Source organism: Acanthochromis polyacanthus, chromosome 6, assembly GCF_021347895.1.
Source record: "Acanthochromis polyacanthus isolate Apoly-LR-REF ecotype Palm Island chromosome 6, KAUST_Apoly_ChrSc, whole genome shotgun sequence".
Classification (NCBI taxonomy): domain Eukaryota; kingdom Metazoa; phylum Chordata; class Actinopteri; family Pomacentridae; genus Acanthochromis; species Acanthochromis polyacanthus.
Genome location: NC_067118.1, coordinates 11,677,556 through 11,696,035, shown reverse-complemented (window position 1 = coordinate 11,696,035; position 18,480 = coordinate 11,677,556). Strand labels below are relative to the sequence as shown.

Below are 18,480 nucleotides of genomic sequence, written 5' to 3'. Positions count from 1 at the left end.
ACCACTGCCATACTCACTTCAATCAAACCAGTGTTTACAACTGCACAATGCACTTTATGACCACTGCTGCTGTTAGTTTAGGTCTGCTTATTTATTTGGAATAACTTTAGTTTTTCCTGCACTGGGTACATTTGGTGCATCAGCAAGTAAGAATTTCATTGTACAGTGTAACTGGCTGCAGCAAGAAGATCCTTGGTTTCGCATTTCAGCTTTCCCGAGAGCTTTCTGCATGGAGTTTGCATGTTCTCTCTGTGCATTCATGGGTTTTCTCAAGGTACTCCGGCTTCCTCCACAGTCCAGAAATATGCTGAGGTTAATTGATTATTCTAAATTTCCTGTAGGTATGAATGTGAGTGTCATTGTTTGTCTGTATATGTGGCCCTGTGACAGACTGTCGACCTGTCCAGGGTGTCCCCTGCCTTCCCCTCAAGTCAGCTGGGATAGGCTCCAGCCCCCCTGCGACCTAAAGAGGATTAAGCAGTGTATACATGATGGATGGATGGATGCTGTTCAAAGTTTGGGGTCATTTAAAACGCCCTTATTTTTAATAATTTTTTTTTAATGAAGATAACATTAAATTAATCAAAATACAGTCTGGACATTGTTAATGTGGTAAATTATTATTCTAGTTGGAAACAGCTGATTTTTAAGTACTTGTTTTTGCAACCATCGCTCCTGATTTATAATGGTACAATGTGTTAGTCAGTTGTGTTGAAAGGCTAATTGATAATTAGAAAACCCTTGTGTACTTATGTTAGCACAAGAATAAAAGTTTGAGTTTTCATGGAAAGCATGAAATTACCTGGGTGACCCCAAACTTTTGAACAGCAGTGTACATATACACTACTGCTCTGACTATAATATCATAGTCAATCAGTAAGTGAGTCAAACAGTAATCTGTGATCTGAACCTTTTACAGCTCACCAGGACAAAGCTGAGGCTCAGAGAGAATAACTTATCTCACAGCCAGAAACTCTGACATTAAAACAATGTAACGAGTTAAAATCCTATCTTATCTTTCCTGTATGTGTAATTTAAAGAGCATTTCCTCTGTTCCTTAGTCCGTGTTTATGTGTTCTTCATTTATAACATGATGATGGAGTAGGAAAGTAGAGTGGACTGTTGTTTGTACTGTTCTATTGCATTTTCTTTTCATTTCTTTTAAATTGTAAAGCACTTGCGTGTTACATTGGTTAATGAATTGATTTCAGCTGCATAAAATGTTGAAATACCAAAGGGCATATACACATCATCAGGACCACAAAGAAAACATGAAATTTTGTGTGTGTTCTATAAGATATTACTTTAAATATTACAGCCGGTGTGCTGTCCTCACAACATGTACCTGTGTGCTGCTATACAGCCAGCGAACCTTTCAAAAAAGACTCCGTACGCCGGGTTTCCTTTTATCAGCTTTATCAAGTCTTCTTGAAGCCAGTAATCGGCAAATGGTAAAAAGACTTTGGTTTCTCCAGGTTCAACAGTACAGAACAAAACTACTGTCTCAAAAAAGCTTTCCTTCCCTGTCGTACAAAACAAAGATCCTCTCTATCTGAAATGAACACCCACTCTGTGGTAAAAAAAAAAAAAAGAAAGAAAGAGATCCTCAATAAAGGGACGTTACACTCTGGCTCTGACGACAGTTTCTGAAATCAAATTCAAACAACATATCTATACACAATTCAACCGACTCATCGGTCATCAAACTCTGATCATCTTAAAGCAAAAGGCATAACAGCCGGTGTTTCAGTATCGTTAAAATATCTTGTTTTTAAGATTATTCCAGGCTTTAATTGCATATCAGTCTTTAGTGTCAGGTTTAGTCATCTGATGGCCAAATATCTGAAGATTTTCCCCTTTTTATAGGCAATTCACAGCATACAATACCCAAAGACGTGCTTTAATAAATACCAATTATGTGTATTTGACATTAAATATGTTTAGCAATGCTGACCAGGAAGAGTTCCGTTGTTGGCGATGAATCCAGCCAGATCCAGCGGCTTGTTGTCGATGTGCAGCTCCTTCATGCAGCCGATGAACTCTCTGGTGCCGAAGGGGAAGTTGTCAGGCACGTTGGGGACTCCGCCCAGAAACAACGGACCAGTCAGATCCAGAGACCTGAGAAATGAGAGGAAAAAGAGGAAAGAATTCAAGGAAGGAACACAGGATTATCCCTTTAAGGATGGAGATGAGGAAGAAAGGAAATGCAGAACAAAGGATTAAAGAAACCCAGAAATTAAATGTGTCATCAGAGATTTGTGTCGAATGGAACAAGAATCAGAAAATAACAGTACATGTCGAGGAGAAACTGGATGATGATTTTATGTATTTTCTTCAAGGATAACACCAGACGAGGAGAGAAATTGAGAAGAAGGAGACAGATGGAGAGGCAGATGAACAAACGGGAGATTAAATACAAGTTTCAGTGGATGTCTGGAGAGACGAGGTGAAGGTGGATGACGAGGCAGAGCGAGAGAAGAGACGTAGGGTGTTCGGAGGGATGTCAACAAATGGAATCGCTTGCATGAAAAGGAGACGAAAAAACAGTGAAAGTGACATGTGGTTGCAGCTGGGGAGGCAGATGAACAAACAAGAGATTAAGCGTGAGTTATAGGAAGTGTCAAGAGGGAACCGGATGATGAGACAGATGGAATGAAATAGGGGGGAAATGTGAGGAGGAAAAACCAGCAAATGACAGTCGTGGGGAAAAAGAAGAAACAACTGTCATTCTGAGAGCATTATCCTGTTTTACTGAGTGTTTTTTCCCTTTCAGATCACTTTGGAGACACGTTTCAAGCTGATGGAATACAAAATTGAGGGGACAAAAGGTGCTGGAGTCGATAAAACAAAAGACTAAGTGCAAGTTACCGCAAATATCAACAGTCATTAGAAAAGGAGACTGAGTCAGAGGAGGCTGCTAATGCACAAATGAAAAAGGATGGAGAGTGTTGAAGCATTTGGCCTTCATCTTTGACTCATCTTTTCGTCTCTCGCCTTCACTTAGCGCTGACAGAACACAGCCAACGTGATTACAGCTTTCATAGGCGAGGCCAGACATCAGCCCCACGACAGGCTGCTTTCTGAGAGCATATGGGTGTCCACAGAGATGCAAAGCTGCACAGTTCAGACTCGCAAAAAAAATACACAACTCTCGCAAGGTCAAACAGAGCAGACAACGCGATGGAGGAGTACATTGAAAACACACAATTTGAATATTTTGGAGAGCAGAGAGGAATGAAAAGAGATGAATGAGCTGAAGACAAGCAGGATGAAAGAAGCAGTATAAAGATATTAAAGCCTCATTAAAGCCTCCACAGATTTCCTCCACAGTCACCTCAGCATCCTGATCAATCCTCTAGAAAATCAACTCCAGCAGATTTCAAAAGTTTCAGCAGGATTTTATTAGATGAGGCTACTTAAATCTGCATTAAATCATATGCAACACATACTGTACTTTTCAGTTTGAAATTTCAGTATTTCACATCTTGAACAGTCAGTAAAGTGAAAATAAACATTAAAGAAATGCAAATGCACATGTCATTTTGGGAATCCAATATAGAAGATAAGTCAGTATGACTCAGACCTTACAGGAAAATCAACACGGCGAGCTGCTTGGAAGCATACCTTCCAGCAATTATAGTTATTGAACTGACTGTAAATGCTGAGATACGATCTGCAATGAGTCTGTTTATTCTACAGGCCAATATCTCTGAATATAGAAATGTTTCCACCAATCACTCTGCATGATTTACATTTCGACTCCTTACAGTCCAACATCCTCAGTGTTCCAGCAGCTGCTAGCTGGTCGCTGTGCAGCTACACGGCTTTATTGGTTTTCTGCTTAGTGAAAAGTGCCTTGAATATCTGTTAAGCCTTCATCAGTGGCAGATTGTGTTTTAATGAAAGCTGTCTTTGCAAAGAAGCTGGCAAACATCAGCCAAGACTCAGGGTCAATGACTGTTCACAGCTGATAAAAGAGATCAAAGGAACAAAACAAAATTGTTTCATTCTTCCACCATAAATAAGTCAAAAGATGAGTAGTAAGCCACTTTAGGTTTCATTGTGCTAAACATTTATACAGCAATGGTACTTAAATATTATTATTAAACTTAAAAGCCCCCTCTGGTAAAAAATTAAGTTTTCTTTTTCATCTTATTAACATGATCATACTTTGTTTTTTCATATGCACAGTTTTAAATAAGATTATTATGCACATTTCAACTTGTTTACATCACATATGATGTAATATTGCACATCCTCAGGTGATTAATGTGGACATCCCAGCAGATTGGTTAAATATCTCTATTACTTTTTGGGATTTATAAACCTTAGATTACAGTTACTGCTAATTTTGCTTGCCAACTGACTGGCAACACTTTTCTAATCTACAGGGAGTCCCTAAAGCCTGGACACATAGGAAATCTGATTAACTATCATTTTTTTGCTTCCACAGATTAAATGTGGCTTCATCGAAAGAAGAAAGAGTTGAACTGGTTACTCAGTGGACGTGAAGGACGGACATATGAAAGATAGGGTTAGGGTTAAGGAAGTGATTTTTCTGGGGCTAGCATGAATTTTAGCCCTAGTGAATTCTTTAGTTTCAGCAGATATATTTGGTTGTCCATGACACTGACCGTTTCTTTAAACTTTTTAATCACCTTTGCCACCGAGGAAAAGCCAAGTAGAATGTTCCTTGGATGACGTGCATTAAATTCATCTGCTATCTTTCCATATGTCCATCTTTCACGTCCACTGAGAAATACCAGTTCAACTCTTTTGACAAAGCCATAGTTAATCTGCAGAGGAAAAAAACTATAGTTCATAAGATTTCCTATGTGCCCAGACTTTAAGCACACCTTGTACATGTTACTGTTTCCTACTATGCTTTTAAACACCAAGTGAAATTCCTTGTATGTGAAAATTTACTTGGCAATAAAACCTCTCTGAGTCTGATGTCATGAGTGAGGTAAACACTAGAATTTCGACCTCAAAGCTGAGTTTATCAGTGAAATTCTGCTTGCCATAGTGTTGTGTAGAATATTATTTGTACGGTGTTAGTGCAGAGATATAGGTGAGCTGGCACGCTCCACCTGCAGCATGCAGGGAATCTAAAGAATAGCAAGGACTTTTTGGGTAGATCAGCAAACTCTAGAGACAGCAAAATGGTGTATTTTTATAGAAACACCATTAAAGATGTCATTTTGATCCACAGAATGAGATTTTAGAGGTTTAATCAATAACTGCATTGCGACTTTGAACATCTTGAGTCAGATTCACATCCTTTGTTGTGTAAACTGGCAGCTCCATCACCATGATTGCTGCCGTTGTTGGTGGACCACCTGCTTTAACAACAATTCATATCTTGAGGCAGGTGGGTCCTGAGTCATTAATAGTTATTAATTAGTCATGTGACCTGGAGTGACTAAATTCGGTAACTCCCCATTTGTCAGAACTGAAGAAGCCTCTTGGATGAGAAGTGAACCATCTTCTACAAGAATCTACAAGAGAAGTCCAGTTGATTTCTACTGAAGCTTTTACAATTACTATTTGAACTGATTTGAGTGTTTATCACAATACTAAAAGCATTAAGGAGTAACCTTGCCAGCAAGTTGATTTCTCACGATATTTGTGAGTTCACAAATCTCTCAAGAAACCATCTTGCACTGCTCCCGCATTCACTGTTCGTACAGAGCCAAGTTGGCACGGGCCAATCATGCAGCAGTATTCGTGTGTGGGGCAGGATATTCGGGTGTGAAGACGACACCAAGCGCCAGTAGATCAAAACAAACATGGCAACGGAGGACAACGATCGTGTAGATGCTGCTATTAAGTCAGTTTTAGCTGAATCTCCTATCGCTTCTTTGAAGGAAGAACAACGAGAGGCGCTTTGCGCATTTCTGGATGGTAAAGATGTTTGTGCTTTTTTACCTACGGGTTTTGGTAAGAGTTTAATCTACCAATTGGCTCCGCTCGTTGTGAAGATCCCGCGATTGGCTAAAAACAAACCTGTCAGAGGCGGGACATACTGTTGCATTGTCCAATCCGGGCCTCTTTCCTCCGAACGGATTTACATGGAGCGGTCCCAGATTGATATTGTGGAGTACTATCAAGTACTACACAATTATTAATCTGGCTATTGCCAGGTTAATTAAGGAGTGGAAGACAGTTTAAATATCTCTAAGCATCTTTATTGTTATCAGTTTTGCTGTAGGAACAGAATTATGGCTAATTTCTTAATCATCATTTGCATTCCAATTTTGGTTTGTTTGAGCCCGTTTCAATTTGAAGTATATTTTAGTATTTGGGTTCATGCTGCAGGACATATTCCAGATTTTCAAGAAATGTGAGTGACAGTGCTCTCTAATTCTTTTGTTTTAGTACCAGAATGAATTATACTGGAATTTGCTATCGTTATAGATATGTATGTTAGCAGATATCTTGGGGTGATTTCCTAGATATATGCTGCTTTCAAGTCAAGTCCATCTTGAGCAAGTGAAATCTGGTCAAAATAACACTAACACACCCTAAAATAACAGTTTTCTATGTTTATGTACAGTTTCCCAGCAGCATATTTGCATCAGTGCAGCAACACGTCTGAGTATTCTCTACTTTGGCTGTTAAAAAGCGCAGAATTTGGCGTATTGAGGGGAAAATTGTGACATTTTTCATGCAACTGCCATCTTTGGCATCGATTTCCATTCAGGATTCTTGATGGACTCCCATTTCAAGGCACAGAAACACTAAAGACACAGAGAATAAAAGAAGATGGAGGTCTGACAGAAAGAAGAACTCACTTCTTGTTGCTGGTCTGTTTGCCCTGAGCCGCGCAGCTATAATTTCCAAGCTGCGTGCCGAAGCGGAGCGACAAGGAAGTATCACAGTCATCAACGCTCACCACAGCAATCTTCTCATCCGATGGACCCTGGGCTTCACCGCTCATACTGCGCTTGGGCTGAACAAACATACAGATGCACAAAAGATTGAGCCCAAAGAAACAGAAAACATGAAACAAACAACATGACAGAAGCCGACATGCAAGGAATATAACAGCTTCTACTAAATCTAAAATTTATATCACTGCAGTCAGACAGTACAGCAAGATAACAGGTTCAACACGAGTATTTACACTGCTACTGTGCATTATGTTAGGAAGAAAAAGGGGAAAATTTGAGTTAGTGGGATAAGAAATAACAACATTTGGGCAAGAAAACAGACCAAACGAAGACAGCGAACACGCTCACTTCTCCACTTACTGTCTGCAGGTGGAAGAAGAACAGAAAAAGAAAAGGGACGAAGGAACAAAGAGGTAAAGAAATGGATGTGCACCCTGATGCACACTCATACTCACATAGCGTATAGCTGGCTGAGGGACATGAAAGAACATGTAGAAAATTAAAGGAGATGAGCGGCGGAATGTGCATGAATAAAATGGTGACGATCACATAATTGCAACAAAACACTTTAACTCAAAGTGCAAAGTCGGTACAAGGAACTATTATCCATAGAAGCACAAAAAACAACGAAACTACCAGCACGGAATCACTTCAAAAGATCTCTCATCAAACAGATATCCGCAAAATGGAAGATCAAACATGAGATCAAAACGGTCTAAGAGACACAAACGCACTGAGGTGTGAACCCACCTTGTTGTAGTAGTGGATGTGAACGGTGTGCCAGTCTCCGTCGCTTACACCGCCAGGCAGGTAGGGACTCACCTGAGTGGACGACTCACCTGCAGACACATGGATGGAGTTTGTGTCAAACATGCAGTAAATCTTCCAATAAGTTCATACAATTGGATCGACTTTTAGTGTTTTTAACAACTTAAACTGAAGCTTCTGAAAGATTCAAACCATTTGCACAACCAACCAAAGTTTCTTGCGAAACTTGTTAAACAGAGATGTGGGTCTTTCCAGTCAGTAAACATTTAAGATATTTCCCTGTTTAAAATCAGAAAAAATTACATAAATACTTTCCCGAACATTTGTAATTCTGCAACTTTAACTATCAAAACGTTGTAAAACCTTCACACAATACCTTCACCTACACGACTTACAGCAGCCATCACAACTATTGAGAGTGCGTCTTTCAGTTACTCTTGTGCAAAAAGCTCATGAAATAAAAGAAAATCAATTCTATTTTTGCAAATATGAGAAAATTCTAAATACTGTGATACCAGATATGTCCATGTTTTTTGACAATAAGAAAGAAGGCAATTGCAAACATGCAACAATATACTCAAATTTAAGCTGTAGCTTCTGAAAATGTCAAACTTTCCATATGAATGAGATCTTGCCAGAATAAAAAACTCCCTAAAGTTTCTTGTGAAAGCATCACAAAGCCCCGAAATGATATACAAACAGCCTGTATGCAATAAAAAAGATAAGATTCTGCATAAATATGTTCAGTAATATTTGTAATCCTACAACTTTGGCTATCAAAATGTTGCATAACCTGATTTACAGAAGCTCTTGCAAATTTGAACAGTGTGCCTTTTGGCAGCTCTTGTGTAAAATGCATAAGAAATAATAGAAAATCTATTATATTTTCGCAAAGATAAGGAATTCCTAAATACCAGATATGTCCATGTTTTATGATGCAGAGAAAAGGAGGAGATTGCAAACACAACACTTACTTTGCTTTTATGTATCCTAGTGTTTCCAGCTTTATATGTGAGCATGCACCAAATACATACAATAAGTACAGATACCCCAAACCTCTGTCATCATTATTGTGTCTACCAGAACCATACCTGGCAGTATTCAGTCCCTGAGGCCACAACTAGATAGATAAATACATTTTATTTTCCAAGTGACAAATATGTTTTCACAGGCTGCACATGTTCCTGAAAAAACATCCAAACACATGCAACCAAATGCAGGGAACATATGGTCAAATCATGTCTATTTATACAACCACAGGCTTCCCTCAAGGGACCAGAGAACACAAGTGTAAGCAGAATATTGAAATGCAGTACCTGTGGAGTATTTGAACACCACTTGTCCCTCTTGGATCTCCAAAGCGATGAAGTCATGTTTCTCATTGAAGCGTCCGTTATAGAAGAGAAGACCACTGCTCTCCAACGTGGCAAAACTGGAAAATACGATGACACATAGCTCATACATTTGCAGAGGAGATTATTAACTCTTGGCTCATATAATGCGGCATTTGACCCTGATACAGCAGGAAATACAAAACCTAATTTCTCACAGCAAAGCAAAAACTGGAGACTCCCGCTTATTATGGAAGAACAAAAGGTGTTCAAACTGTACTGGAGTTAATAAACCATATTCCTGGTCTATTTTCTGTAGCACTGATAACAAATGCTACCTCCTGGCAACAAGATACAAAAAGAATCCAACTGCATAAAAAGTCCACTTTAGAAAGGGTATTGTCCTCTGTAAATGCAACCAGATTTTAAAAAGAGCACCATTTTCATGACTCACAACTGCTGCACTTCTAATTCCTGGGCTCAGACATTGAATATATGGAGGTAAATTTGTTTCTTTATTCTTCAATCGAAAAAAAAGTTGCTCCAATCGCAAAACATGTTTTCAATCAGAAAAAACTTCACTTCAATAAAAAAAAACGTTTTCAATCAAAGAAAACTCTTGTTCAAACGCAAAAAAATATTTGAGACCCAAAAAATTGCATATAAACACGTTTTTTCTTTGATAGAAATTTTTTGTTTTTGTTGAAAATACATTTTTTGATTGAAGTCATATTTTTGGATTTGAGCCATATTATGGGTAGGACATTTGTTTCTTTATTACTCAATGAAAACAAAAGCATCCTCAATCTCAAAAAATGTTTTCAATAAAAAAAGGTCACTTCAATAATAATAAAAAAATTCAATCAAAGAAATAAACGTTTTCTCAATAGAAAAAAATATTTGAGACTAAAAAACAAATGCATTCGAACACGTTTTTCTTTGATTGAAATGTTTTCATTATTGAATTCAGTTTTTATTTGACTGAAAATATATTTTCTGATTGAAGTCATATTTTTGGTTTTGAGCCATAAAATGAGTAGGACGTTTGTTTCTTTATTACTCAATCACAAAAGATATAGCTTCAATCAAGAAAATTATTTTCAATCAAAGCAAATAAAAAAGTGTTCGGAGTGTTTCGACTTTGTTTTGGCATTCAAACACCTTTTTTTCCGATCGAAGTGAAAAAAGTTTTGAAGCCTGTTTTTTTCGATTGAATCATTTTGACACAAACATCCCACAGTGGGCGGATTTAGCAAATTGCTTATGCAGATCTCAAAGTGAACCGCGGGCGGGACACTGAAGCGCAACTGAAGTGCAACGGGTTAATATAACGTGTTTAACAGTGTTTATATAGCCTATAATATGAAGTGTGCTGAGGGCATTGTACTCACAGTAAATTCAGTATTGTGGATACTACAATGCAGCTGCAGCTGGTGGTGGAATAAGTAGTGGTCTGCGCCTGCAACCACAGATGCAGCGCCAGCTGCACAAACATACGACTATAGAAAAGACTGACTTCCCCGCACGTAAGTAGCTTCTTCTGGAGAGAGATTCGTCATTGGTATGGACACCTGTCACTCAAACATGCCCGACCAATGGAGAAGCATCCGCCCACTGTTGTTTGAGTTCTCTCAATTTCTAGTCACAGTTGTGCTGTTTCCATAAAGGTGAAACTGCTTGGAATTTAGAAAGCTAAACTCTCAAAACCCAAGCATAATTGAAAAATTATCAAAAATCTTATTAATAAATCTGTTCTCAGCAACCCTTCACCTGATGTGCTTCACGTTTGACGGGTGAAATACTGAAGACGCCTCCCTCTGGGTTTGGGGGAGAGCTGCTTCCCTGACCGAAGGAGATCAAGTGTCTCGGGATCTTGTTCACGGGGAAAATGGAGTGTGAGGTGAACAGGCGGATTGATGCAGCAATCAACACAACAAATCACATGTTGTGCTTTCACTCTCCAACAATGGTCATTTGTCGAGAAATACTGTAAAGTCCTGTCCTGTAGCAACCGTTCCGACGGTGGCCATCATCCCCTTAGCAACTATCATTAAATGACATTGCCCAGCCTGACTGCTCTGAAGCACCACTTCAGTAGCCTAGCCACGCTACACCCATGTTTCTGACGGCACAAGGGTCTAGGGAAGCTCGACAGGGAGGGAGGCGGGCTAAAAGGTTGTCTATCAAATCCCTCTGCAGCAATTGGGTAGGTATACAACCAATCAACGCAACAAATAGGCTGACGTAGTTCCGAGAGCACCGGCGGAATGTGGCTAAGTCCCGTTAGCTTCCCATCCAGCGGAGCCGCAGAGCCAACTGGTGTATTAAGGATTTGCCATAAGTCGGCATAAGTCCAAATACGTCTTTCTTCTCAATGAAACACTTCAGTGCTGTCCTTTGTTTATCTTTCAAGTTGAATTTTAGCTTCAAATCTTTAAGAGCAGTGGCCAAAGCCGAGTCGAAAGATAACTGTTTATTGTACGCCGGTTGTTTCTGTCAGAATCGTCGCGCCTCTGTCGTCACTTCGTTACGCCCGCCTTCTGACTCTACACTTCATGGTGATTCGTCCGGCCAGTTTTAGGAGAATCCAGCTTCGAGCCTTATGGAGGGTAACTAGACCCACCCTGGCAGAGAATTCAATTTGTTGCCGTGGGTTGTCTAGCGCGGCTAGGCTACCACTTCAGATCTCCCACTCGGCATGTGAAAAGGCAAAGGAGCAGCAAGGGAAAGATGGTGGACGGGAAAGACAAAGTAACCACTAACCTTTGCTTTAGCATCTGCAGCACATTTGTTCTCCAGTAATTAAGGCAAATCGAGTTCAAGTTAAAAAAAAAAAAGACTGTGTTAATTCTTGTGTATCAATGGGTCAGTGCACTATTGATCAAATCTGGAGATTTCGAACTGAAGTAGAATGAAAAAGAAAAGTAATTTTAGCTGAAATGTTCAGAGAAGCTTGAGAATCTTTTCAAAAATCAGAGAGGAAGCTTGGATTTGAGCATCAAAAGTTTGATTATGTTTTGATGCATTAAGTTGAGCATTTGAACTTTATGCACCAGCAGACTAGCTTGGTAGCTGCTTTATCACTTTAAATAAGGAGTTCTGACCTGTTTTTACAGAAATATCGTGAGGTCACCATCCTATGGAGCCTTTCTCTAAAACATTCAAGACTGAAAGCATGATCAGATGTAAGATAAAAATGAGAGAGAAAGCAAATGAGATGTTAGGGAAACCGGTTAATTGATGGATCAAAGAGGAGCTAGAGAAGAAACCGCACTTCTCGCTGAAGAGAGAGAAGGCATGAATAATAGGACCGATCTCTGAGATGGAGATGAGATAAATAGATTAAAGCAAAGAGGAGAGACACTCCCTAAGAGGACAAAAACTGAGTTTATGGATCTCTGAGAGGCTGCGAGACAGGAGGCAAGAGGGAGGAACAAGAAGAGGAGACAGAAAGGTATAAAATCATAACAAAAAATCTGAATTTTAAGTCTGCTCGGTGCACTCACGTTAATGAGATGGAGAGGTGAAATCTCTGACGGAGACCCCGGAACATGGCAAAGGATTTCGGCTGGAAGGACCGAGCGGTGACGGTGCAGTACGGACGCTCGTAGCCTCCTGCAGGACACTCGCAACGGAAACCTCCACCTGAAAGCTCCCGACAGGTTCCTCCGTTACGGCACACACCTGGAACACACCTGCCCTGCCGTCGGTCGAACTCACAGCGGTCACCTGAAACAAAAAAAAAAAAAACTAAATATATAGATTATTTAATTTTTTATTGTCGTTGCAAAAAAGTGCATAGCCAACAATCACTTCATCTGTAGTGTGACTCGGTAATAGTAAAAGTAGTAAAAAACAATAAAACAGAAGAATTACAGATAAACTGTAGAAAAACTAAAACTGAAAGAAAAACAAAACGAGCAACGAATGCAACACAAAAACAGTAAAATTAAGGTAATCTCTCAGCAAAATAACTAATTTAAAGACAATTCCATCATATATTTTGCAGAGATACACTATTATTTTAGTTAGAGAGTTACTGCAATTAAAACACCTTTAATAAACTGACAGACCTAAAAGTTCAACACATGCTCCAGATCGTTAAATAGCAGTGTTATGCTCAAGACAAACAAAGTGACACTGTGCTATTGATTCCCAAACATTTCTGTTTAATTTATTCAGAAGAATGCTTACAATATCATCCAATTATTCATGAATAATTATGCAGAGACCCCGGGAAGAGTTGAAAAACTAATAGTGTCTGTGTTACAACCTGAGTTGTGGGCACCAGAAAGTCGACACCAGCACCAAAATTTAAAAAAAAAAAAAAAAAGAAAAAGTTTTACTTTAATACATACCTTAAGTAAAATATCAAGGGGACAAATTCTAAAAATATAAGTAGCCATGAGAGTGTGGTGGCACACTAATTAGACTTTAAAATTACAGTGAAAAATATTAATATAATTTTCTGTACATTGTTCTTTATCTAAAGAGCTAAATATTTAATTACAGATAATTATTGTCATTTAAAGTATTGTTTCAGTAAATTATGACAGCAAAAAATACTGCATATAAATGTAGTAAATATATTGTAATTACAAGCAATTATTAATGAATAAAGTAACAATAATAATACTAATACTAATACTACAAAAAAACAATAAGAATAACAAGAATAATAAGAATAAGAATTATAAGAATAATGCATATATAATAACAATACATATATAACACAAATAAATTATGAATGTAATTTTGGGATTATTGGCATAAAATAACTGGTGAGCTGCTAATTTTTTACAGATGATTTTTGTAACTTTGCAGACTTTTCTATACAATTAGAGGGAAAAAATAAACTGCATAAATTCATTCTCTATACAACTGGGATTTCTTTACAGTGTCCATATACTAAATGAATATGAACATTTTCAGCATCCGCAGCGTAAGTATTAAAATGCTTAAAAAGGACAAAATTTCCCTCACTATCTAAACAGCTTACAGAGATTTCAGGCAATTAAAAGTCATAGTCTCTGACCTCACTGCACTCATTGACAAGTCCTTCAAAACAAACAGCGCTGTGCAGCCAAGCGTAGCTCAGAATGGCAGGACTTTACTTTCCACTCAAATTCCTCTGATTCACATGTTCAGTTTAAATTATAGTTGAGATTAAATATTGACATGACTTTAAGAGTTTACTGATAAAGCCAAAGAAAGTCATACTTTAAGTTAAATGATGAAACAGACTTGGAGGGTACCAGATACAATCAGACTGTACTGTCAGTGTGGAACACAATGTTTTTCCACCTTTAATGCAAGTTATTGGAGCAATATTTACTGTATGTTAAAAAGCTCTTCTTGTGCTCTCATTTTATGTCCTACCTCAACTTCAAAGAAACATTTAATATCAATTTACAGTTGTTCAAGAAACATATATTGGCTCCCTCATCACACCCTCGTGGCTTCCATGATTTAAAAGCGTTTACCCCAAATCAACCTGCTTAGTGCACTCAAAGAGCATTCATAATTATTCAGCAACATCTCAAGCCTTAAACCTCTAGATATTTTAGCAAACACACCAGGAAAACGGTACAGCAAGTAAAGTACAGGTACAGTGTCTCTAAAAATATTTAGACCTGCTTCGAAGTATTTCCCTTTCATTGCCTTTCAACAATAAATCATTGTCAGTATAATTTGGTGAAGAAAAGAATTCACAAAAAGTTAATTAAAACAGATTTCTACATTTTATATTTCATATAATTGAAAATATAAAATGTGACTGCATCCACTCCTCTTCAATGGCTGTGCGAAGTTGCTGGATATGGGTGGGAAATGGTACGCACTGTCGTATACGCCGATCCAGAGCATCCCAAACATGCTCAATGGGTGACATGTCCGGTGAGTATGCTGGCCATGCAAGAACTGGGACGTTTTCAAGCTTCCAAGAATTGTGTACAGATCCTTGCAACATGGGGTCATGCATTATCCTGCTGCAACATGAGGTGATGTTCTTGGATGTATGGCACAACAATGGGCCTCAGGATCTTGTCACGGTATCTCTGTGGATTCAAAATGCCATCAATAAAATGCACCTATGTTCTTCGTCCATAACAGACGCCTGCCCATACTATAACCCCACCGCCACCATGGGCCGCTCGATCCACAACATTGACATCAGAAAACCGCTCACCCACACGACGCCACACACGCTGTCTGCCATCTGCCCTGAACAGTGTAAACCGGGATTCATCCGTGAAGAGAACACCTCTCCAACATGCCAGACGTCATCTAATGTGAGCATTTGCCCACTCAAGTCGGTTACGACGACGAACTGGAGTCAGGTGGAGACCCGATGAGGACGACGAGCATGCAGATGAGGTTCTCTGAGACGGTTTCTGACAGTTTGTGCAGAAATTCTTTGGTTATGCAAACCGATTGTTTCAGCAGCTGTCCGAGTGGCTGGTCTCAGACGATCTTGGAGGTGAACATGCTGGATGTGGAGGTCCTGGGCTGGTGTGGTTACACGTGGTCTGCGGTTATGAGGCTGGTTGGATGTACTGCCAAATTCTCTGAAACGCCTTTGGAGACGGCTTATGGTAGAGAAATGAACATTCAATACACGAGCAACAGCTCTGGTTCACATTCCTGCTGTCAGCATGCCAATTGCACACTTCCTCAAATCTTGCCACATCTGTGGCATTGTGCTGTGTGATAAAACTGCACCTTTCAGAGTGGCCTTTCATTGTGGGCAGTCTAAGGCACACCTGTACACTAATCATGGTGTCTAATCAGCATCTTGATAGGGAAAACTTGTGAGGTGGGATGGATTATCTCAGCAAAGGAGAAGTGCTCACTATCACAGATTTAGACAGATTTGTGAACAATATTTGAGAGAAATGGTGATATTGTGTATGTGGAAAAAGTTTTAGATCTTTGAGTTCATCTTATAAAAAATGGGAGCAAAAACAAAAATGTTGCGTTTTGTCGGTCAGTATAGCCTTCCTTAACCCTTTCCTCAGGTTAATTCAGGACCAGCTCTCCGTTTAAAGGGTCAGATTCTATCTGCCTATTAGAATTTACCTAACAAGATTCAGTAGAATAATTACGCTGGTGTCGAGGAATACTCGCCTAGGTCCTAACTGTCTTCTTCCAAACGTCTTACCCCTCTTACTTCAATAAATACTCTCTCACTAAGCAGTCCTCCTAAGTAGTAGAATTGATTTATTGATCACGTTTGTTAACGACAGCTTTCCTCTTAAAACTCTGGGATGGCTGGGCATTCTCTGCAGCTGCACCCAGTCTCTGGAACAAGCTTCCCCCTCCGATATGCGCGCCATCACTGACCTGGGTTTTTTTTTAAAATCAAAACTCAAAACCCTCCTGTTTGAAATGGCCTAGCGGCATTATTCTACATTTGTCTGTAGGTGTGAGTGGAAGTGTGATTGTTTGTCCTGTGTTGTTACTGTATTGTTTTTAAGTAATTTTCTTGTTTTGTTTTGTTTTGTTTTGTTTTACTGTGAAGCATTTTGGTCACCCTTTGGGCTGTTCTAAAGGGCTATACAAATAAACTTGATTGATTGATTGATTAATTTTGGCAGCGTGCTTTGGATAGTTTTCATGCTGGAAATGGAATGAAGTTCCTCTGTCAAGCTTCTGCAGGCTGTTAGTCATCTTGTCAGCCATTACTTTGGTATATCCACAGACATTTATGCTGTGATGCTTCTCAGCAGCATTCCCAGGAAGGCTTGTAAAGGTAGAGAGTAAAATGAATGGAGCAAAGTATTGAGGAAATACTGGTGGACAAGACTGATGCAGCCTGTGAGAGTGAGAGTCCAGACAAAAATCCAACTGAAAATCTGTGGCTGGCGTTAAAAAAGGCTTGAAAAACCTGAGAGAGGGTGAGCAGTTTTGCAAGAAAGAATTGGGTAAAACTGCATGCCGCCTGCTAAAGCTAGCAAAAATATAATAAATCTCTGAACCAAGAAACCAAATGACAGATTTAAACAGCATGTTGTCTTTAGAAAATCACAGCTAAGTCTGGGGAAAAAAACAAAATCTAAGCTTAGCTGATGAATGAATAGTTATCAAAGGGAAAATGATCAGACCCCACAAACAAAAGGACAGAGAGGCTGACTGTGTCTTTCACTTTGAAAATATGTAAGCATTGCATTCAGAAATGCAATCAGCTACTCACAATCATCGCTGCTTTGAGGGCATTTGACACACTCAGGAAAGGATGTGTTATTTCAGCTAAGAGCCATTTTAAGAGCTGGTGTTGAAGGAGGCTACTTCATGTGAGGGTCTTGAAACCTCTCCAACATATAAATCAGTGGCTCTGTTTTTTCCCCCAGGTTTAAGTGAGAGCTGCATGTTATATCTTTGGATATCAATCAGCCCATGATTAGAGGGTGAAATCAGCGGGGTGTTGATTCCTGAGACGGCAGCAGTAAGAGCAATTTTTCTGCACAGGGCAACCTCAGACAAAATAAACGAACCACCGTACTAAATTACAGTTGCAAGCTTTCACCTGGCAGCGATAAAGGTGAGTAGTATTTGAAAATGCATCTGTGCAGGACAGAAAACAGGGTGAAAGTGTTTTCCTGCTGATTTTCGATTCTGTTTCTTCAGAATTGTGCGGAAAACAAAAAACAAACAAAAAAAACAACAAATGCACAGAAGAGAGTAAACACTGATTTGGCTGCCAGTGTGGAGAGTCCCGAGAGGCAGAAACACCCACGCAACACACACACACACACACACACACACACACACACACAGTCACACACACACTTCTTTCTGCATTAAAAGGTGTGTACAAACACATGCTCACTTTCTCTCTTCAGTTTCGCCTCTCCTTGAGCGTATTTGGACACACACATTGTCTGACACTTAGCAGCTGCACACAAACAAAAAAATCCCACCCACACCCAGTGGCCTCCACATAAGCAGAGCAGACAGGGTTTGAAACTCGCCTCAAGACAGATGGATCCTTAAGGACCCACTTTAGAACCTGCTGCTCCAAACACACAAATAAACACAAAGTAAGACGCAGAATAAACAAACCAAAATGCAAACACATCAATAATGAATGCAATACTCATTTTTTCCTAACTCAAACCGACATAAACACACATCCAGTCTCATATTTCCTTGGTTTTCTTCCTCCCTCTCAATCTCTCTCTCTCTCTCTCTCACACACACACACACACACACACACACACACACACACACACACACACACACACACACACACACACACACACACACACACACACACACACACACACACACACACACAATTATACAAACACACAAAGATCACTGCCCCTACCTTCGAGGCTGTCGGGTTTTATCATGTTACTGTCTCGGCTGGCTTTTATTTGTGGTGCTCTACGATGCCAAAGTGCCCACTGGCATCTTAACAACAACACACAAATACAAACACACAAAGTCTTCACCTTTCCTCATGATCATTCGGACGCAAATATTAT

At 39.4% G+C, this 18,480-nt stretch overlaps 1 protein-coding gene across 1 annotated transcript in view; it reads right to left on the bottom strand.

Annotated features, from left to right (window-relative positions):
* celsr3 (cadherin, EGF LAG seven-pass G-type receptor 3) overlaps nt 1–18,480 on the bottom strand; it is a 238,500-nt gene that overhangs the window by 143,105 nt on the left and 76,915 nt on the right. The window contains 6 exon segments of the mRNA XM_051949438.1: nt 1,955–2,118; nt 6,795–6,952; nt 7,349–7,363; nt 7,644–7,732; nt 8,978–9,093; nt 12,499–12,721. Coding sequence (XP_051805398.1) covers nt 1,955–2,118; nt 6,795–6,952; nt 7,349–7,363; nt 7,644–7,732; nt 8,978–9,093; nt 12,499–12,721 — 765 coding nt within the window.